This window comes from Lichenostomus cassidix, chromosome 5, assembly GCF_008360975.1.
Source record: "Lichenostomus cassidix isolate B80296 chromosome 5, HeHo_3.0, whole genome shotgun sequence".
Taxonomy (NCBI): Eukaryota; Metazoa; Chordata; class Aves; order Passeriformes; family Meliphagidae; genus Lichenostomus; species Lichenostomus cassidix.
The window spans coordinates 49,250,245-49,274,443 of record NC_139486.1 but is presented as its reverse complement, the minus strand read 5'-3'; the positions used below and the strand labels follow the sequence as shown (position 1 = coordinate 49,274,443).

At 37.0% G+C, this 24,199-nt stretch overlaps 1 protein-coding gene across 4 annotated transcripts in view; it reads right to left on the bottom strand.

The window, feature by feature from the left end:
- The window catches only part of METTL15 (methyltransferase 15, mitochondrial 12S rRNA N4-cytidine), a 75,957-nt gene that overhangs the window by 18,267 nt on the left and 33,491 nt on the right, over window positions 1–24,199 (bottom strand). For all 4 annotated transcript variants that reach the window (XM_085062986.1, XM_085062988.1, XM_085062985.1 and 1 more), the window contains exon 3: window positions 23,770–23,906. In XM_085062986.1, coding sequence (XP_084919112.1) covers window positions 23,770–23,906 — 137 coding nt within the window. The remainder of the gene's footprint in view (window positions 1–23,769; window positions 23,907–24,199) is intronic.

Below are 24,199 nucleotides of genomic sequence, written 5' to 3'. Positions count from 1 at the left end.
AGTTTAAAAGATATCATAGAGAAGAAACAATATGGAATTACAGAACCTATTGCATAACTCCATTTAAAGTATCATGAGACATGATCCTTACAAACCCATAAACAAAAAATATTTGTAGCCAAGTTTCTAAGCTAGAAGAGGCATTGTCAGTCTAACTAAATTTGTTGCATGTACCCCAGTAAAGGATGACAAATTTCCTAAAATATGACCAAAGAGAAAGGTGATGAGTTCAAAGGACCACATGTGAAAAATATGTGCTGAAGGGTCTGAAAAAAAGCTGGAAGCTCATCATCTGGACATGGTTTTCATCATAATTTTCTTCATGACATAGCCATGAAGAAAAGAATAGGAAGCTTTAATTGACCACAGGACCATTTGAACAGTGAAGAGTAGTAGCAACACAGCTGTGAAAAGGGAAACCAAACCTGACAATGTCCGAGTCAGAAGTCTTAATTGGAATAGAAAAGTATTAATGGTAAGACTTTATCCAGGGTGTGGTATGTCATTACAGGAGCTGTGTCTGAAAGAGAACAACTCAAAGTGGAATTGGCACAGAGGAGCTCAAACAGGATGAGTAGAAATGAGAGGTTATGAGATGAGAGTATAAAAAAACCCCAAACTTGTTTTACATACAAAAAAGAAGGGCTAGAATAGATGTCAATATTCTACAGCAAGTATTTTAAATGCCAAGGAGAGAAAAGAGATAACAGATCTTAATAAACTATTAGTTAATTTTATTCAATTAAAATTGAATTAGTTAACTGCTTTAACTGGAAATTTAAAAGAAGTTTCATATAATGAAAAATTAGACTCTGGAATAGCTGGATCACTGCATATAGAACTCCTAATTACTTTTAAGATAGAGCACAGTGAAGGAGATTAAATTATGCAGACGCTTGTAATACCATGCAATTGGATTCAGTGATGTAGAAGTCTCTTACAGAATGTTTATATCTGAACAGCTATTGTAACTCTCCATTGAAAAGCTCACCCTGAAAATGTTTATGTAAACTGATCAAGACATATACACACTACACATTTTACATGTGTATAAACATATTCCAATCTAAGAATAACTTACCCCTTAGGTATAAACGATTCCTTTTATTTTTAGAAACCCCTAAACTGAATGCATAAATACAACATTGGCATGGAAAAGGCTTCTTTCTCTTAATTTTTTCCCAAAGCAGTTACTGGGGAATTTTTAACCAAACATAACATTGATATTGACTGGAAACTGATATTTTCTGATAGAAAGCTCAAAAAAGACACTGGTCTCAGATAAAATTTTTTTTAGCTATTTTTTTTTTTAATTCAGAAGATGTGAAAGGAACTTCCAAACCCATTTGCTGACACAAAAGGATTATTAGGATCCTGAGGTCAACAATTTTTGATCATTACTAAAGGAAAAGTTCAGTGTCTGCTTTTCCATAGAGAGCAATAAAATAGTCTAAAGGCATTACTCTAATGTGACATAAAAGGAGAGTTCTGCAATACTCTAAAAAGATACCCCCAAACAAAACCCAACTTATTCCAGTGGAATTTTTAAGTATCATTTTATACAACTAGAATAAAGTAGAATGGGCATATATCTAAGAAGAACGGGCATATATCTAAGAAGAACATCTTAACCCTCTGCTCCATGGCTTGGGACTTTATAGGCTGTATTTCTCTATTTTTATGAGCCATTTTCCATCTGTTTTGTATAGTAGCTGACTCCTCAATCAGACAAGTATTTTCTGTTATGTTACTAGCTTTATTAAAGGCTAAGATCTTATAAGTAAAATAATTGCAGGTAATTTTCACATCAAGATGAATGCTTTTTCAGGTGCTAGAAAGTACACAACATGATCTTGACAGCCTTCAGAAAACATCTACAGTTACTTCAGCATTTATTTAAACTGAAGTTTACCAAAATTGGAATTAGGCAAGGATCCATTTGATCCACAAATGTTCAGACTGCTGTAGAGAATTTGGGTTTTTTTAACTGCCATCTGCTTACTCGGGAATGTCAGAACTAGATAATAATTTGCAAAAGAGACCTTCAGAGGTCTTCCAGTCCAAAGCTCAATGCAGATTTAATTAGATGGGTTCCTCAAGGCCAGGTCCAGTCGAACCTTGAACACCTCCAAAGATGTTCCACAAGCTCTCCAGGAAACCTCTTCCAATACTAAAACCCTTATGGCCATTTTTTCCCCCCTGTAACATCTAATTGGAATCTCCTGCCTTTTAATTCATGTCTCAGAAACTCCAAAAGACTCCAGCTCTATGGCAGCCCTTCAGGCCGGTGAAAAGCTTTAGTGCAAATTGTTCATAAAGTTGGCAAAAGGTTTTAAATTATTTAAGTCCTCAAAAATCCTACAGATCATTGATCCTGTTTTTAATGTTTTTCACAGAGTTACTAAGACAAGGTTGAAATGCAGATATAGCAACAGTATATTTAATGATATTATAAAATAAGAGCAGTTTGACATACCCCTAAAAGATTCATTCTTAGTTGTATTTTGTCACATAGAAAGCTAAACAGTTACTCCTGAATCGTTTACATATTTACTACAAGCAGGCTCATTTTCCATATCAAGCTGCTAATATATGACTTAAGAGTTTTTGATGTTGGGTTCTTGGCAGGATATAATATAATTGCTCATCGTTACCTGATGACATGAAAAATTTAAGACTCAAGCTCTAAACAGAAGCTGGTTTACATCTCACTATTTTTGCACATTCTCAAAAGAGCTGATTTTTCAGTTCTATAGTGGTTTTCTTTGGAAGTGCGAGTAAATTGAATTCATTGCTCTCCATTTACTACAATACTTTTTACTAAAAATAAAATTCGTTACTGTGTAGAATAACTCTCATTGGAAGAAAGTCTCATTTTTGTTACTGTACAAATATATTTGTGTTTCCATTCACAAGCTGAAGTACTGAAATCATTATAAAGACCAATATCAGCACTTCAAGTGAAAAAAATAACCTTTTCTTTTGAATAAATGTCTCTTTGCCATGGCAAAACCATGGGTAATTCTTCAAATTCTTCAACATACTGTAGATGGCTCCACTGGTGCTCCTACAATGTGATCTGGTAACATTTCAAATCTCCCACGAGAGTTACTAAAGAAACACCTTAATATTTCATTTTGGCAGTATAATGCCTTACCTAGGGTATGCTCTTCCCTAAGGTGGCATACCATAACAGTAAGTATAACTCCATTTGAGAAACTTCTTTAAAAGAAACTCAAAAGACACCATGTTTCCAATAACAAAATATCAAATAAAATCAAACAGAATTCAATAGAACCATCCACTAGAAGTCATCAAGGTCACGACAAGCAAACCTTTGGTTTCTTTCTGCAAAGCACTGCCATGAACTTGGTGCAGTAAATTTCATCCCCACACACCACCTGCAATACCAATGACTTTTGTGTTATATTCACAGTATGGTTATTAGATTTGTTACGAAGTGTATAGCTCAATTTTCTTTATAAAAGTAATCCTCAAGTGATCCCACAGCTATTGTTCTGTCTCAAAAAAGAATCCAGAAACTATTGCCCAGAAACCTTCCTCTGAGAGCCTGACTGCTCAACATTGATGCATTCGGGCTGACTTCTCCACGTAAAGCAGATCTGACACCACAGTCCTTTTGTCCATAAAACGAGAGAGTTATCTGATACACAGATTAACACCTTATGGAAGACACTGTCTGCCAAAAAGATTATCAGAGAGTTCTGGTTCTGTTAGATGGGGGAGAGAAAGGCATGTTTACTTCATTATAGCTGTTTTGCATCATGCTTCTTACATAGAAAGAGCTGAGCAAAACAACCCAGGCAAAGGCTTAAATCACATCAAAACCATACTGGGGTCTTCTCAAAATATGCAGATCATTCTGTCAAACACTAAGATTGGTCTGAAATGAAGCAAAGAGTAGAATCACATTCTGCACAATAAGGGTCTGGCATAGCTTCTTTACAGATGTATCCACCAGGAAAAAAGTGCAAACACTTAGACAGTGTAATTAGCAAAAGTCTGATAATCAAAATTAAGAGTCAGGTATTCCATGATTCACAGAACTAATCAGGTATCACTTGAAGTACAGGGCCAAATTTTACAGCAAGTGCTGTAAAACAAGTAGTCAATAAGCTGAAAGAGATCCAGAGACCAACAAAAAAGTGGGTAGAAAACGTGACTCATATGGAAACACTGAAAGTTGTGCTTTGTTTTGTTTTTCTTTCTGAATAAGAAGGCTGGAGGGGATCTGATGGTTATCTCTATAAGAAGTTATTAAAAAGATATCAGTATTCAACCATTCTGCATGCCAAGCCAGAGCAAGTCAAGGAATACTTGACTGAAGTATCAGACAAGGAGCTCTGAGCTAGACATTAGGAAAATTTCTTTATGCATACACCACAAGAAATCACCAAGACATGTTATTTATGCAATCCCTATTATTTAGGAATGTTTCTAAGAAGACGAGAGGAAAAAACTGTTTAGGAATTACAAAAGTATATTAGATTTTGTTTTAGTTTTACAATTTATTAACAGAGCTTATATCCCTTGTTTCTAACATCCATGATTTGTTTTATTTGAATATTCTTTTGCAAATCATTCAGGATTGAAGTTGTTTCATTGCTAAGTTTGATCAGGAAATCTTCAGTTAAATTTAAAGTTGGTACCATCTAATTTCATTTCTTCAGAAAAGTGACTGATCAAATCTTTGCCTATATCATTCTGTTCTTTCTTCTGTCTTACCTCCTGATACTTGTATAACTTTATCAGGAAGTTCTTTATTTTGCCACAAATTTCTTTGTACTAGAAATACAGGCAGAATAGGCCCCTTCATGCCCTTTTCCCTGCAGACAACAGGATCCCAAATATGATTTCTGGAAGGTAGAGATCATAATGCCAGCTCTTTTCAGTCTATTGCAAAGTGGTATTCTGCATTAACTAAGCAGATTTGGGGTATACAAAAATCTTTCTGCTTGAGTCTGCAAAAGTCACCTTTGACATTTCACCTTTCAGTATCATGAATGTCAGTATCCCTCTAATAAACTGCAGTTTATTTAAAACAAATATATATTAAAAAGAAGGACGTAGATAGTTGTATTCCTTGCCCTTGAAGGAGTGGCTGGAACTAGACAATCTTTAAGGGTGCCTTCCAACCAAAACTATTTTATGAGTTATTATTTGGGGGTTTGGTTTTTTTAAAGGTATAACATACAGAATCCATATTTCTTTTTGGAATTGAAAATTTTAGCTCAAAGCTGAGCATATGAACATAGATTTAAAAAAAACCAAAAAAAAGTGGGTAATTTCCAGTCAAGTCCAAAGGGACCAGTTTACACTTAGAAGCATTTTCACTGATTGATTTCATGCTGAAGTGGACAGAGAGGTGCAAAGCCATGGTACTTTCCATGGCAAAGTAAGAGATGTTATATACACTTTTGTAGAGTAAAAGATGAAGCTAGACTGAAACACACAACCATGCACAGTTTTGGGGTCTTTTTCCCCTCTATACAAAAGACCAAAACCTGTCTCTCACACAATTCATCCACCTTGAGCTAGATATCCTGAAGATGTACCCTGAAACTCATTCAAAGGTCTTTTGTTTTGCTATCCCTGACTTACCCACAAATTTTAACTGCTGCTGTTGAATGGTCAGCTGGTATTTAATTTCTGTTCTTTGTATTTTGCCTGCCACATTCCATATTTGCATCTCTTCCGTTCCCTTCCTCTCTGACTCATACTATTCCTCTTGAAAATGTCCTATTCCCTTCAATCATGAATTATTCAGATCACTTTTCCTTTTGGAATTTTTCTGATGCTCCATTTTTCTCATCAGAACATACATATAGCTCTTGTCCTCTAGACTTGTTTTTTTCCCCTTCAATTGCTATATTTTCCCAATTGTCCACATATTCATTCATTTCCTACTCTCTTCCGTATTCTTCCCCACTGCTTTTCTACAAAGTATCAAGGCAATCCCATAGGCATTCTTGAGACACAATAATTTCCATGGTCTGAATGAATAGGTGTTTATCACAGAAAACATCACATAAAAAACTTTTCCTACTTCCTAGGGGTAAGAAATTTTGTCTTTACTCAGGATGCTTCTTTCTTGCTATTATTTCTCATTTAACAATGTATAACACAAATAGTTATAAGCCAGGCTTCTTCTCTGCTAGATTGATATAGACAGCAATCAAATTGAATAGATTTGCATTCATTACAAATAAATCCCACCTAAACTGTATGAAATCACTGAAATTTTACAATTCTGCACAAATGAAAATCAACGTCTTTAGCTCATTACACTTTAAGTTTTACCAACCAGCAATTGAAGTCAGAGGGCTGAAACACTGACTTGAAGGTATGATTCAGTTCTTCCCAAAAAGCTTTCCACTGCAATACCTCACAAACTGGCCTTCAAATAATCACTTGTGTATCTCACATGTGTAATTTAATCTAGTTTCTGATGAAACAGCAAATGTTAGGAAAATACAATACATCTGAAATTAATTTGTGTATCAACACTGTCATATATTCCTCTTCTGTTACATACTTTGTTCATTCCTGTGACAATGAGAATACATGGTGTCTGAATTACAGACATTCTCTTATAAAGGTTAATGTAGTGTATTGAAAGAGATTAATATTCTCAAACAGAATAATCTAAAAATAGATTTGTGATAAAGGAACTTGATTTGGGGCAGGAGGAATGAAGAAATGCTGAAAAAAACCAGGAATTGAAACTACAGTGAAACTGCACAACTATTGTCTGTATTATAACAACATATGAGAAAGGAAATTACTGGTTTAGGTGGTTTAGGCCTTTCACAAATACATGTTGTACTTACAGGTAGTTCCTGCACTGAAAATTTCTTCCCTCAAGAACCTTAGCTCATGATTAAAAAACCTTGCATCTTAGGGATATCCACATTGTAGCTATCTAGATTTTGCAGGTTGTGACAGCCTAAATACAAATTCATTTTGAACAATTGCTTTAGAACTCTACAAATCATTATGCTAATTTCCATTTTTACAGAACATTCTCCAACATATCTTTTCTTCAATTCTTGCATGTGTAGTAACAGGAGAAAGTCTACCATCACTATTCAGATATCCAAAAATGACTATTCAAAATATTGCCTAAATATCTGTAAAATACCAGCACTCATGAAAAGGCAAGTAAAATCCTTAAAGCTGGATTAACATTAGAGTGTAATTCTTAAATCTGAGATTTAAATTCGTTTTTCATCTTTCAGAAGTAGTCAGTCTTGTATTCACGTTCCCAGTTAGGCACCATAAACAACTACCTAACAAATAGTTTCAAAAGGTGCATTTTCCGAGAAGGAAAGACTGTTAATGGTCTCCCTAATGAAGCTCAAAAGCATAAACAAGTGGTCTCTCCACCATAAAATTTCCTTAAAGAAAATATTGAAAGGATCATACAGAAAGACAACTGAGTTTTTTGATGTTACAAACTTCCTCATGCCATGGCAATGACTCCACAGCTCTGAGTGAAGATTCAGACAGATGCAAAACAAATGCACACACAGGAGTAACCAACAAGGCCACTCACTTTCTGGAAGGCTCTTAATGTCTCCTTCATTCAATTACTAGGCAATAAAATCCTTTCTCCCTCTCTAATTGCCTTCCTGTTTTTCCCCAAAGAAACTGGAAACACTTCATGCAGTTTTCCTTCTCTTCTAGAATCAAGTGTAGCTTTTCTCCTTTTTGTTTCAAAGGTCTCCAATTCTGTCACCTCCCAGGAAGTCTTTCCATTCAGCAAACAACCCTCTTCTTTCTCAGGACTCACAACTACCTTTTTCTACCTGATATGTTTCAACAATTTTCTCAGTCGCTACCCTGCGAGAAGAAAATGCTTGTCTCCATTAACTCAGTAAGGACACTAAAACAGGGGCTGGTAAAAGACAGCAGAGCCTCTGATGTGCTGCACCCAGAACAAATATCCAAATTATTTGGTTCCACACATGAGAAATACAAGAACTAGAAACAGAATATCCAAAAAGTTTCCCTCTCGTGGCTGCTCAAAAGATGATTGTTCACCTGGAAATCATATTATAACTAAATTACACACAAATGCAGACAGCTGATACTCTAAGATCAAGCCGCCTCTTGAAATTAGGATGTAGCTGCCAAATTTAGACTGCAGCCACAACCTTTTACGCAACATATTAAAGTTTCCCTATTACAATAAAGATCAGAGCCTTAAAGAGAAGCATTTCTTGCAGGAAACAACCGATGACAAAAGCTGGCAATATTTTCACTACTGATAAAAATAATACAAAATCATTAATAAAGTGCAGGAATGGAATAATAATCTTATATAAAAGAGTATTCCCTTCAAAAGACATCTACAGTACACTAGTAAAGTAACATGTACAAACAAGCATTTTGTAACTTTTGTTGACAGGCAACTCCAAATTCATGCCTGAATACACAGTGCATATTACCAAGCCCTCAGGAGAAGATCACCAAAAATTGCACAGAAAGAAAACATATCTGTGGTAGGTTCTGTTTGTAGACACTGGCATTTCTTATTGCCAGAACAGAGACAGTGAACCAACAGCCAGGAATCACATCCTAAAGCACCTTCCATGCAGCTGCTCCATCCCACTCTGTATGTAGTGCCTGCAAATACATACTCTTAAGCCTGGTGTTGCTTAAGTTTAGCTTTTTGAGGAAAAAGGCAGCAATGGAAACCTCTACTGAAATTGCTCTCCATTTGTTTCTGACAAGCCCACCCCCTCCACACCTCCCTTATCTCCCCAGTTCTCTCTAACTTAAGTCATTGGCCCCTCTAACATCCTACTGAAGCTCCCAGACTGACCTGAGAGCATGACTCAGCTGTAATTACATTAAATTCTAATAAAGGCTCATGTATTTGACAAGGCAGCCTGCCTCTCAAATATACGTGCACAGCAAGCAGGCAAGCCAAGGTGTGGCTCACTCAAATGTTTTGGGAACTCTGAGTGCAATCATTTATATTTTTATTCTGTTGTTTCTGGAAAGCTACATTTAGTACGTTATAAAAAAGATCCCTTCCCTTATTTCTATCTTGAGAAAGAATCCTAATTGGCTAGACCCAGTCATAAAAATTTAACCATGTTTCTGAAAACACGAGTGCCAAAGGGTAATGCATCGCTAATGGTTGCCAGTGGAATAAATAGCAGTTCTGACGTCAAAACTTTGTTACACTCCAATAACTGGCTCACTTGGGGTTTCAGGTACAGCAAGTTACATGTCAGTTTTAAATAAAGTTATAAAAATAGAATACACAGTGAACCATATTGCCACTATGCAGCCTGAAACTACATGATTTATGTCTAATAAAATGTTAACAAAGGTGACTGAGGGTATAAAAATAGTATTTTCTACCTCATAATATCCTTTTACTTAGATTTGAGAGGGCAAAACAAGGCAGATATCATTTCTCTTTTGTTTTTCAAAACATATGGCAAAAACCAGAGTAAGCAATTTTGAGTGGAAGTGACATTTTTAAAATATTTATAGTACCTTTACCCAAAAGATAGTATAGTAAAATTCAAATTGTAAAAATCTGCATTACAACGGATCTCTGAGTCCCACTTGAACAAACACGTTAAGAAGCAAGAACATTTCCCTTGATTTTAATTCCTTCTGTAGTGCAGCTATTAAACAAAATACTTCTATTCTGCAAAAGATGTAAACCTTGGGCCATGCTTGTGTAACTAATGGTTCAGTGTTTCAGCCACCCACACGATGGACAAAACTATGGTGCATGTATGGAGCTGAACATTAGAATTTAGGAACTCACTTGAATACCTAACGCTTAATACTTGAATTTAGGAACATGGTGGACTTGGCAGACCTTTAGGCAGACCTTTAAGTCTTTTCCAACCTAAGTAAACCTATAATCCTTCCTCTATGAAAGCAAAGCTTTGGATGTGCAAACTATGGCTGCATTCACAGGGAAGGGAAAGGACAATAGCCTTAAGGTAACACAGAAGGCTAAAAAGACGTGTGAAGAAATCACATTAACTTCAGTGGAGTGTAGGAATAGGGATAGTTGTCATTTTGACCTGTAGGCTCTCCAATGTTTGCCTCAAGAATATTAAGACATTTATACCATTACATACAGCTTCCAAAGCAAAGAAATTCAAATGGCTTCCAGCACTGCAGATCAAAGATCACACACGTGAAATCCCACTCTTATAAAAGGCTGCTGATGGACTTAGAAATTACCTACACTAAGTCTAAACTTTCAGCAGAAAGGATTTAAGAACTATAAGGGCCTGTAGAAGCAGGGGAGTAAACTGTGGCACTAACTGCAATAATCTGTATTTGTAATCAAATTACGTAAATACTACAATATGAAATCTATAATGAAGATTTTCGAGTGAGAAAGTAAATCTTGTCACAAGTTTTGTTAAAAAAAAAAAAATTGCCAATGTGTAAGTGAATGCAGTCAAGTAACCTGGAGGGGAACATGGGTAAAAGGAAAAAAAAATTCCCTTGTTTCACATTCAACAAAATTTTGTTTCTTTTGAAGGCACTAGCTATCATTACTTAAATGTTTATTAAAGATTTACTCTTATTTGAAAGGATCATGAGGTTTAAGACAAACACAAGAATACCAGAAGAAACTACACTCTTTAGTCAGAAAACTTCAATATGGTCATAGAAATGGACAAGCTCTTCTAGTCCTGCAATACTTGAAAATATAGTGCCTTCCTGCTGTAAGGGCAATCTCCAGAGTGACTTAGAAATAAGGAAAAAAGAACAAAAAACTTTTTTAAAATTGCATTTTACTGACATCCATTTGAGTGAATGTTCTTGAGCAAAAGCAATGCAGCAACATTTGATAAATCAGATAATCATTGTGTTAAAGAGGAAGGTTTAGGTTCTACATAAAATTACAACCAAAAAAAATATTCATTTGAATTGGTTCTTTGCATTCCTTACAAAAAACCAACCTTTTATAGTATCAAGTACAACCAATACTTATTTTGACTTCTATAATTTATTTTCTTTGTTCATCAGCATCAACTGCACCACAGGCTCCTGCTGCTTATTGTCCTGGTCGATTTTAAGCCCTTAGGTGACTTGCTAGCAAATGATTTGGAAATAAAAAGTGACGCAAAAAGCCACGTAAATCCTTATTAATTATTAACTCCCCCAACCTCCAAACCACCTGCAGTACCTCCTAAAGTTGATTATGGGACAGAAAGACGTCAGAAAGCCAAAACAATGAGAACATTCTGGTTCTAGTTAAAGGGTGCACAATCTTTTTCATACAAAGTTCTATTGAAATTGTCATTCAAGATTAAAGTATTCAAAGAGTTTGACTAAAATGCTTTAAAGAGGTGTTAAACCCACAACAGGTCATGACTGGGTTGAGCACTGCAGATGAACTTTGCTGACTTAGGGTATGAAATAAACCAGTGAATTATACTTCCCTTTTCTCTTTAAATCATGTAATTCTAGAACAAAGTTAAATGTAAGTATGGAATCCCCTTTTAGCTTCAGTAAGAGCACATGCCAAGACCACATGCTACTTTAGAGAGGGGCTTCACTTCCAAATACAGCAGTGCTTACTAAGAAGCACTAAACCTTGAACCATAACTCTTTTTTCCAGATCTTATCACAGGTAGTAAAGAAACAAAGTTCTAAGATGCCATTCAATCACTGCTGTATATTACACAGGAAAAAATCACACCAATGCTTCAAAGAAAAAAAACTTATAATTTGTTGTTTGAAAAAATTACTTTCAACTTATCATAGAGCTGCTCATTATTTACAGTACAGGCTTTGCTTTGCATTGGTTTGTTGTTCTCTTTTTTCTTTAAAGGACATATTCAAACAGCTTCAAGCCAGCCCTAGTTATTTGATGATTTGCCAGCATTTACATTCACAATACAACCAATATTTTTAAAAGAAATACAACCTAAGTCCAGATTCATCTCTAAGTATAATGCTCTCTGCTGAGTTTAAGCAAAGCTGTCAATGACACAACTGACTTAAATTAATTTTAAGAGATTATTATAGTAATTGATGTGTTATGCAAGGTATAACGTTTCTGCTCTCCAATATCTTTCAAAGACAAATAAATTACAATACTTTTTAACATTGATCCTAGATCTAAGATACACAGTGCCACGCTGCAATCTAAGTATACAGGCAAAATTGCTGATGATGCTTATGGTAGCAAAGGAGACAAATAAACTAAAAATACCAGGATTCAAGAGCCCTCAGCCTTTTTAGGGAAAGAATAAACAGGAGGGTCTCCTGACATGCACAGAAACTCAGGGCAACAGGTCAAATCCCATGAACAATTTCTGCAAAGTGCAAGGGAATCCATACCTATATAAAAACAAAAAGCAACAGTAGCCACAGCAAGAGGTCAGCTTGGTTAGACAGGGAAATCCCAACAATGTCAAAGAAAAGAGGGCCAAGAGGAACCAGCAGGACATGCTACCAGAGAAATCCTGAGCTGGATTGTACTGGGCTGGAATTAAGAATTCCTAAATCTGCCTGAAGTTAAAACTGGCAAGGGATATGCCATGAAGACATGGAAGACTGGAGAATGGCACGGGTAACCCAGTAATAAATTTCACTAAAAAAGCTGAGGTAATTAAAGCCTTTGCCTAAGTATTTACTGGCAAAATCTGCCCCAAGTGCCCATGCTCACAGACTAGGAGGAAAACATGCTAACACCACAGTACAGGAATACCAAGCAAGATGGTCACACAGAGCAGCTGGACACACACACTGATACAGGAGCAGATGACACATCCCAGAATATGTCAAAAGAGCTGGCTGATATTATCATGAAGCTCCTCTGTCAGCTTTAAGACAACTCCCTGATGACTGTGACAAAGTCAGTGCCATGGTAACTTCAAAAAAATGTCAAGGAGGATTTTCCTGAGAACTACAGGCTGGCAGACCTTCCTTCATCACTGTGGAAATTACACCTGAAGTCTTCATGAAAACTATTACCCAGCACTTGAACAGCAAGATGAGAACAAACAACAGAGATTTATTTAAGGTAAAACACTCCAGCATCAACCTCATTTCTTTCTAAGACAAAGTATCTGGCTCTGTAGATAACAGGTAAACAGTATATTTACTTTCATTTTAATATGGCTTTTGCTTTTGATTTTTCTCCTTTATTACCTTGGTAGGCAACATTAGAGCCACAAACAAGGTATGGGCAAAATCTGTATTCAAAGGCTATTGGTGCAATGGATCGATGTGTGTCTTGCACCTGAAAGTCTAGCAGGAGAAGAGAGCTTCCTTCCAGAGACAAAAACCTGTCCGACCTGCCAGGGGGATCCAATTTTGAGCTGAAAACTAAAAAAGCAAGATTCAGTAATTAAAGTGTTTACACTACATCTCTGAATGCAGAATTAATGCATAAACATTTTTATGTACCATAATTTTATTACATTTTTATCTATTTCTATTTAATGTGGAACACTCTCATTGAGAAGCTTCCAGATTGGCACCCAAATACTGACATTTCTTTCTGTAGCAATGGTTTGAGAGAGGGGAGAACAACAGATTTTTAGTTCTGCACACTTCTGCTTTTCAATGTTCAATATCTTATTAATTATGAGAATTAAAAATGGAAACATATTCCTGTGAAAGCAAGAAATCCCCGTGGTTATACAATGAGATTCAGTTCTTGTTTCGAGCCATGAAGTCATTGCACAGAAAGAGTATAGAATTTCAAGTTTTTAAAATTCAATAAAATTTTGTCTTATTCATAATTCTTGGTGCAATAGATCTGAATTTACAATAAACTAGTATCTCAGCTAAACAGCTATGAAAAAAGACATCAAATTAACATCAAAATCCTACAGAGATTTCTTTTTCAGTCCATTTTTTAATCTGCAAAATATCCAAGGAAACAGAATTCAAGGTTTCCTTCAGACAGAGCTTTAGTGCCCCATCCATCAAGTACCTGACCATGCAAAACAAAGAAACAGATGAGACCAAGAAAACCAGTGTCCTCAATGTCTGCTGCTCTATTTTGCAACATTCCCCACAAACTCATAACAGTCCAAATACCTGGGAATGGCAAGATGGAAATCAGCAGTGGATATTGTCTAGCTGGACTTGAGCAAAGCTTCCAACACTCACTCAAACATCCTCATAGGCAAACTCAGGAAGTGTGGAGTGGATGAGCATTGCAATGGATTGAGAAATGGCTGAACAGCAGATCTCAGAGGGCTGTGGTCAGTGGCACAGGGTCTGGTTGTCACTGGTGGTGTCCTGCAAGGTTCAATACTGGTTCCAGTACTGTTTTCCTTACTCCTCAATGACTTGGAGGGGCAGATGCCACCTCAGCAAGTTTGCTGATGACACAAAGCTGGGAGAAGTGGCCAATACCCCACAGGGCTGTGCAGCCCTTCAGAGGGACCTTGAGAGGATGGAGAGATGGGCAGAGAGAGCTGTCTCAGATTCAACAAAGGGAAATGCAGGGTCCTGCGCCTGAGGAGGAATAACCCCGTGGACCAGCACAGCCTGGGGGCAGCTGCTGGAAAGCAGCTCTGTGGAGAAGGGCCTGGGGGGTCTGGTGGACAACAGATTGTCCATGAGTGTGCCCTGTGGCCAAGGAGGCCAATGGCATCCTGGGGTGCATTGGGAAGAACATGGCCAGCAGGTCAGGGAGGTGATTCTGTTCCTCTGCTCAGCCCTGGTGAGGCACATCTGGAGTGCTGTGTCCAGCTCTGGGCTCCTCAGCACAGGAGAGACACAGAGCTCCTGGAGCAGCTCCAGTGGAGGTCACAGAGACGCTGAAGGGATGGAGCATCTCTCTTATGAGGATGAACTGAGGGAGTTGGGCCTGATCAGCCTCCAGAAGAGGTGACTGAGAGAGGACCCTGTCAGTGTCTGTCAGTGTCTGCAGGAAGAGCTCAAAGGATGGAGCAGGCTCTGCTCAGTGATGTCCAGCAATAGAACACAAGGCAACGGGCAGAAACTGATGTACAGGAAGTTTCACCTGAATGTGAGGAAGAACTTCTTTCCTGTGCAGTGACTAAGCACTGGAACAGATTGTCCAGAGACGGTGTAGTCTTCCTCACTGCAGACATTCCAGACCCATCTGGACACAATCCTGTGCAATGTGCTCCAGGATGACCCTGCTTCAGCACGGAGGTTGAACAAAACCTACTGTGGGACCTTCCAACCTGACCTATTCTGTGATTCTGTGAAATTTTCTGTCATAAGAATGACTTGAGAGGCGTCATCTACTTTATATTGAAAATTAAAATATTAAAACCAGCTCAAAGTCTGGTTTCATGACCGGTCATATACCTCCTCATTATTACTGGCCATTTTAGCTAATATTATTGTTAATTTATTTGAATGTTTATACTGGGTTATTTTGAAGGCAAAAAAGTATTTTAATTATGTATTTTATTTTGGGAAATCTAAATATTTGTCATGGGACAGTATGCTTTCCAAACAGGCAGAAATAAGATCATTCACTATACAAGTTATATACCACAACACAAAAATCCTACTTTAAGCATACCGTAAAAGTAAACCTTTTTGTGGGGTTCCCCCTCATTATCATGATAAAGAATACGACACCAACATTAACCTTTGTACCCAGTCTTTCTTTAGCTGCTGGTATTGACAGATGTAATAGATTGACCTTCAGAACACTACGTTTCGGCATAAGAAAATTTCAATTTACCTACCCAAATTTCTGTTTGCTTGAAGTAAGAAGTTGCCCTTTATGCTCTTCAAGCAGTATCCAAGATGGTCAACTAGTTTTTTTGAGGGGCAAAGATGCTGGTTTTCAGCAATTAAAAAAAATAAATAAATAAACAGTGCTTTCCCAGAGACAGCTTGGGGGAAAGGAGTGCTCTTTATCCTCCTCTTTCCTTTCCCAACCAGGTAGGTGGCACAGATCTTGAAGGTGAATCTGGATATCATTATCAGAAAGAATTTGGTTCTATTTTTCTGATTTATATTTAAATATTTAAATTGCAGCAGCCTCTAACTTCTCATGACCACAGTAAGACTGACAGTATAAACAGCACCAATATTACAGATTGTTTGTGCTCTTGAGACATGACATTTGTATTATTTCTCATAAATCTGTGTGTGTCAAGACCACTTACTAGTCAATATTGGCCTCAAACACTTGCTCTATTCAGTGGTGACAAGGCCACAGGCAACTTCCATTCCAAGTTACATGTTTTCTCCGCTGAGGTTTTACACAGAAATTCTCTGAAATCTCTCTATCCAAATCTCTGCTTCTTGATCAAGCTAAGATGATGTATTTTCCAGGCATCCAAATACAAAGCCAGCAATTAACCACCTGATTTTACTTTCAGTCCTTTCAATATTCTGTACAACACTTGGCACAGCTGAGTCACAAAGACTAAAATCAAATTAAAATGCAAATTATGTTTATTATTATGACAAGAAAAAAACAGAATTATGTAGTCAAAGTAATTCATTTTTATGGTCTATGTCACCTATATGCATAATTCTAATGCATCTAAGAATTTGAAGCACAATGACTCAATCAGAAAAATAATCTGAATTTCTCTATATATTTTTGTATTTCACAGTTATATGTGACACTCAATTCTGATACGAAAATGTGTTTACAAATATTTTCATTTAGTTAACAGTTTTCCTTTTTATCAAAGTAGAAGAAATAAGATTATGAATCAGAGACTTTCAGTTATTTTCTTTTTGTTTAATGTAGCTACTTAGTAAATTATATGTTTATCTTAAATACCAGCAAGTCTTGACCTTCTCTTAGTAAGTGACCAGTATCATTTTGTCTACACATTTATATAATCTCCACCTTCACAGGAAAATGCTGGTATCTTCCACCCTCAAAAATTATCATCTATCTACTGATGAAATAAACTTTCATCTGTAGATACAAGAAGGAGTATGTTAATACCGTTTATGTCCTCTTGATTTGCGCAGAGTTCCTTAATGCCTCCTGTTGTAAATGTGAACAAAAATAAGCTAAATATACAGCCTTGTAGGAACCTGCTGAGGAATATGAAAATACCATCATCTCATTAAGACAAAGAGATCTGTAGACAACCTGCTACTGGGTACAAAAACCTTCTGATTTGAAACTTTTATTATCTTCCCCTCCTCCTTCTCATCAGAAGGAGTTTTGCTATTACAAAAAACCAAACTTTAGAAAATTTGAAAGCAGTGCTGTATCAGTTTCCTTCATGAAACAAGACTTATTTTTATAAAAACCAATCTGGCTTCTTACTGTAATGAAAATACACCTAGAACTAAATTGTTCAGCTGCAAAAAATTGCTTTAGATGTTTCTAAAAGATATTTCGACATATTTTTGAAACATACACTATGAAATGTTAATAATTAGAATTTAAGTTCTACAAGCAATCTTTTACATGTATTTTAGTAATGAGATGGTTACAAAAGCAATATCAAAATCCTTAAGTCATCTAAACAGCTATAAGAAACTTTCTAATCAAAACCAAGAAGGAAAACTGGCTGAAAGAAAAAGCTGGTGCCTCCTTTAGGGATCAAAAAAGTTCAAATATTATGTCAGCATGGTAATTATTTACTTGAAGGGGATTGAAAACATCTTTTCCTTTTAGAAAAAAAAAATCTGCAAACCAAATTAAGCTTCAAATAACTGTTCTTGGTAATACTCTGCATTTAAAAGCTATAATAGTAAATTTTAAAGACATTCTGTACACTTATACAACACTGATATAGATGAATTAAAAAAGAACAAGAATATAATGTACATGTCTGATCAACTCTCCCACCCAACTTGGTGTGTCTGCAAATTGGCTGAGAGTGCCCCCAGTCCCCTTGACCAGATATTCTACAAAGATATTAAAAGGCACAAATTCTGAGCCCTGGGGAACACCACTCATTACCAGGCACCTGCTGATTTAATTTCAGTCACCACCACTGTCTGAGCCCAGCCATACAGCTAGTTTTCACCCAGATTAGAGTACACCTGTCCAAGCCATGACCAGCCAGTTTCTCCAAGCAAATGCTGTGGGAAACAGTGTCAAAGACTTTACTACTGTCTTTGACACTGTAAATGACATCCATAGCCTTCAAGTAAATCACATCCATAGCCTTTCCCTTGAAAGTTGACACGGTTTTAAGAAAGCACTAAAGAGACAAGATATCCAACAACATAAAAAGCAAAAAGTTAATAGAACAAATTGCCTTGTATGTATTTTCTGTGTCAGGGCAATTTTGACTTTGAACCAAATTTAAACCAGGAACTCAGCGTATTGAAGGACCAGATGTATGTATGAAAGCAAGCAAAGGTTTCCAGTCATTTTGAAACCTGCACAGCTGTGACTTAAGCAACAAGAGAAAATCTTTACTCCTTATGTTTTGAAGCAGAAATATATTTGGATTTCCTACTCAAATCTTCTGGGAAACAAAATAAATACAAGAAAAGCAATGTTTTAATATAATGGCATTTGAGGGTCTTTTTACTCCTATCAATCGAATTTTTCCACCTCACATTTAAGGTAACTCACTTATCTTTGTTGCCTGCATTTGAGACAGACAGATGTTGACACACAGAGAATTCTTTAGAAAGAAAAAACCCTATAGGTAACTAATTAAGTATACTTATATGTAGTCAAGGCACCATTATAATGAAATGCCTTGATTATATTCCTTATGCACTACAGTTAAAACTCAAAAATAATATATAGCAAGAAAATCACCAATATTTGATACTCAGCTACAATTCATAAGCACATAAAACAGGCTTTTCAAAACTGAAAAAAAAAAAAATAAAGCTGTCTTCCTTAGAACTGGAAAAGTCTATTTTCCCCAGAGCATACAATGCACAGCTGATCTTTCTACCACATTTTTTCTGTAAAATTAGTGTCACCTTGAAAGCAAAATCCACAAGCCCCCTCACACCTCAAAATCGTTTTAAAACTACAATAAAATGGGGAATTTTATACTATTTATCCACACTTTTGGGGTGCAATTTCTTACTGTGCTCAGAGAATTACAAAGCATGTATTTTCTCCTCTGCATTGGCTCTGCATGAGTTTCTCATACTTAAAAATTTTCCATGATACTAGTTAATTGCCAGATTTCAGCCACCTCTCTAGTCTCTTCCTTTCAGTGGGCGTGAAAGGGTTTACTTGTAATATATATTGCTACTGACTGAATTTTATCTTCTTCTCCTGGATTCTCAGCAGCAATTCCCAAGTTAGTGGCTTCCCCAGAAAGCACGTCAAAGGATTCCCACCCACACACTGAATATCTAACAGACCCTGACCCATTTTCTCCTTATTAAAGCAGCATTACATATTTTTAAAAATAAAAATAATAAACAGAGACGCTAAATGAATGTGAGAGCTGCAGTTGGAACTCTACCCTCTTCAGATTTAAGCTCTGACAAAATCGCTATCAAGAAACAGAGACACATTTAAAATACAAACATCAAATGTATTTTTCCTCAGTTTTCTCACTCTGTGACTTATTACTCCAGCTATCTTCCAGTTAAATACAAGGGGGATTTCATTTATACATTCTGAATATAGAAAAATCCCTTAATTTAGCCATACCTATCTACTCTTGCCACAGTATCTTTGGGCATATTTCACAGAATCACAGAATTGTTAGGGTTGGAGGGACCTCTGGAGATCATCCAGTCCAATTGCCCTGCCAAGGCAGGGTCACCTGGAGCAGCTGACACAGCAACTCGTCCATGTGAGTTTTGAATGTCTCCAGAGGGAGACTCCTCAACTTCCCTGGGCAGCCTGTTGCAGTGCTCTGCCACCCTCAACATAAAGAAGTTCTTCCTCCTGTTGAGGTACAACTTCTTGTGTTTTCGTTTTTGGCCATTGCTCCTTGTCTGCTCACTGGGCACCACTGAAAAATCTGGCACCACCCTCTTCACACCTGCATATTTATGTGCATTGGTGAGATCACCTCTCAGTCTTCCCTAGACTAAACAGGCCCAGATCCCACAGTCTTTCCTCAAAAGAGATGCTCCAGATTCCTCATCATCTCTATGGCTGGATGGATGGACCCACTGCACCCTCTCCAGCAGCTCCTTGTTTTCCTTGAACTGTGGAGACCAGAACTGAGCACAACACTCCACATGTGGCCTCACCAGGGCTGGGCAGAGGGGGATGGATCACCCCTCTCACCTGCTGGACACACTGCTCCCGATGCCCCCCAGGACAGCATTGCCCCTGCACACTGCAAGGATGCACTGCTGGCTCATGGTCAACCTGCCATCCACCAAAACTCCCAGCTCTTTCTAGCAGAGCTGCTCTCCAGCAGGTGAGCCCCCAGCCTGTCCTGCTGCTTGGAGTAATTCCTCTCCTGCTCTCCGTGTTTGAAGATGATGGAGAGTAGCAGAGAAACAACATCTGCCAGCTCCCTCAGCACCCATGGGTGCATCCCACCAGGGCCCATGGATTTATGGATGTTAAGTTTGTCTAACTGGTCTCTAACCCAATCCTCTCTGACCAATGGGAAGCCTTCCTTTCTCTGACCTTCCTCTCTTACCTCTGAGGTTTGGGACTCCTGAAGGCCATTCTCAGCAGTAAAAACTGAGGCACAGTAGACATTCAGTACTTCCACCTTTTCTGTGTCTTGTTATACCCATCTGATTCAGCAGTGGCCTCGCATTTTCCCCAATTTTCCTTTTGCTGCTGATGTATCTGTAAAAGCACTCCTTGTCCTTGATGTCCCTTGCCAGATTCAATTCCAATTGGGCCTTGGCCTTCCTTGTCTCATCTATGCATACTCTAATGATGTTCCCATAGTCCTCCCATGTGGCCTGTCCCTTTTCCACATCCCTTACATTTGTTTCTTGCATTTGAGATTTTAATTTATTAATGTCATCTAACCAAAATAGGCAATAACAATTAACACTGTATACTTAGAATAGTAGTTTTTTATGGCAGGATGGACTACTGCAAGTACTACTACAAGACTCCAGATCCATCATGCTGTTGATATTAACAGCCCCAATTTACACATGCAATATTCTGGTTTAATTAGGAAAAAAATGGCAACAGAGAATTCAGTTGAAGTATGACTTTCCGTTTGCCCATTGCATTCACAGTTTCAGACAGTGGGAATCAGATTTTTACTGGTTATGATTACACAACAGCCTCTTCCCCCACTCTGTGCTGTCACTCCAAAGCAAGTGAACCCCTTCAGCAAGTCAAATAACCTCTCCCAAAACAGGAATGTTAAACAGAAAAGGGGAGAAAAAGCCTAGAACAGAAAAAAGGGGAGGATGTTTCTATTTCTTTGCTGCAGTTATTTAGTCAGGTACATCTAAGGCTGTGCATCTTACAGAAGGGACAGCCTTACACTTCTCTTAGATTGGAACTGTATGCTGCCATTGCCATTTTTAAGATAGCACAACTATTTCTGTAGCTCCCTGGTGAACCAGGCCACTATTTAATCTGAGAAAGGACCTGACCAGATACAGATGTCAACTGGATGAATTCTCTGAGTTTTTGATGCCCACACAGATTTGAATTGAACTGATACAAGGTTTATTTCTAACACAATGCAGAAAATAGACAATAAAATCCCATAATGTTAGATCAACTATCTTATAATGAATACTGGAAAAAATCCATTTATAAAATCTCCATATCTCATCAGTAAATCCCTATACTCAACTGATTTGTAAACAAACCCTAGCTTTACCTGGTATTTATAGATTACATACTTATACCTCCTTTCTCCTTTTGACAATGGTTTATGCAACTGATTTCACAGAGAAAGCAGATTAATAATTAGCACATACAGAACATTCTTTTGCCATAATATTCAACACAAACTATTACAGTAAAATATATATTTACCTTCTGGGAAAGGACCCACTTGCTCTTTCTGATAGGAAAGGCAGAAAATGAGGGAAAACACAAGAGCAAATAATACCACTCTATATCCCACAATACGTATCCAGGTGACATGCACTCATCTTTCAATGATTAAGACTTTTCACCAACACTACATTATTTAAGAAACCACTTCATTCTAAGGATGACTTGCATATTTAAAGGTAGCCACCACCACCAAAAATAAGAACTAGGAGACTTCCTTTGTCTATTAAACCACAGTAAGTCATATCAGCTGTTATGCTATATTCATTAAAGTTCATCTTTTCACAAACCTAAGCAAGTAGAAAATTAACAATGTCAATTATTGGCAGAAGAGCATCCAACACTGCTAAAATCTCTTCATCTACCAGGAAAATAAAATTCTTCCATATTGAGGTTTGCATAGGACACTTTACAGATAAACTTATATTGAGTCAGAGGACTGATCATTGTTGTCTTATGTTGTGGGAATGTTTCTAAAAGACTGGATTTTTACCATGACACAAAGAACAGAAGACTTTACAAATCCCATGACATTTGACATAACATGTTTGCGGGCTTAGTTTAAAAGAAAATGGACTTTCCTTGACAATATTCTCCACAGCATTCTGTCAAAATGAACATTCTCTGGAGAAATAACAGTGGAGAGAAGAATTCCACAGATTTGTAAGTATACATTGCATGTCACTTCAGCCCACAAAGAACTGAAAATTTAGAGAAATATATGTAAGTGGTCCTACAGAGGAGGATGACTAGAAACTGAGCTATGCTGTCTTGTCACGTTTGCATTTCTCCCACTGGGCCTCTGTCAAACACACTGAAAGAAAGGAATGCACAGTTTAGCCTTCTAGCTGAGAAAAGATGAGAAACACCTTCTGCATTGCTTAGATATTACTGCTGACTTATAACTTCTTTTTATATGGGAAAACATGACTGAACAGCCAGGTGTTTCTTTATTCGCCCCTTCCAGATTTCTTCTTACTGGAAATATTTGGTTTTCCTCATGTTAAAGCTCTTCTGAAATAAATAATGTTTTCAGCCTGACAGTGAGCATTCTCTCCTTACTATCTTACCTGAATTTCTTAAGTCTTGATTACTTCATATTATTCAATTTTGTATCTACATATTTATACTTCTTGGTCAGATTTGAAAATTTGACTTTCTGAAAAGCTCATATTCAACTCTATATATTGCACACTTTTGCATGAACGTACTGATGATCTGACTGGGCTCTTTCTTGAATTAAATAAAGCAACAAGAATTTTGCATACCAAAAAAAAAAAAAAAAGGTAAAAATTTGCATTTAGCAATTGTTCATTTAGCAAATTCAGCACTCATTTAAAAAGAAAATTGAAGCATAATCTGTACACAGAAATCATAACTTATTAAATTGTTCAGTAGTTTCTGAAGCCAGTGGCAAAATATTAAGCAATCCTAATACTGAATTACTGAATCACAATTATTTTGGGATTTTTTAAATTAAAATATTCATAATCCATATTTAAATGACCTAATCATTTTAAAATACATTATTCCATTATTTTTGTGAAATATTTACCACAAAGATGTGCTTTTGTACTACTTTGCAATCAGAATCATCTCAAGGCAAGCAGAACACATGAATCTTTTTTAAATCCATTTTGAAATATAAAATTAGCTACTTGATGCATGCTTAAAATTAAGAGTAAAAAGTACACATTTAACTCCAAAAACCAAAAAAGGTGCATGCAAGTACTCACAAACAAACTGAGTTGGATCTCCTATTTTACAGGGTACATATGGCATAGAACGCTATTCCACAACAAGCTGTTAAAAACTACAAAAATGTATTAAACTACGTATAAAACACCAAAGCACCAGCCTTACCACAACCATACGTAAGGCAGGAGAAGACAACTTACGGGAAGGATTCTGCAAGCTGCTGGGCTATTTTGTAAGCTGTGGGATCTCTGTCTAGAGCATACACGGTGATGCCGCTGGCTTTCTGCAGGAGAGCTGTGGTGTGACCTCCGGCTCCAAACGTCATGTCGAGGAAGCGCTGTGGAGTGAAAACGACACCACCTTTGCCTTAGAGCAGTGATAAACTGACGGTTGATTTAAAACTTGTTTTGCTAATCCCCATCATATACTGGAGGAAAACGTACCATTGGCCTTTTTGGAAATGTTTTTGTATTTTGTGCAGAATTGCAATCACGGCAGAATAATCTTTTGCCAGGAAAAAAAAAAAACAACAAAAAACAAACACCCACAAACAAAAAATCCAAACCAATAAATACCAAAACAAAGAAAAACAGTCTTCTATCTCATACTTGGGAAGGGTGATTGGGTCAT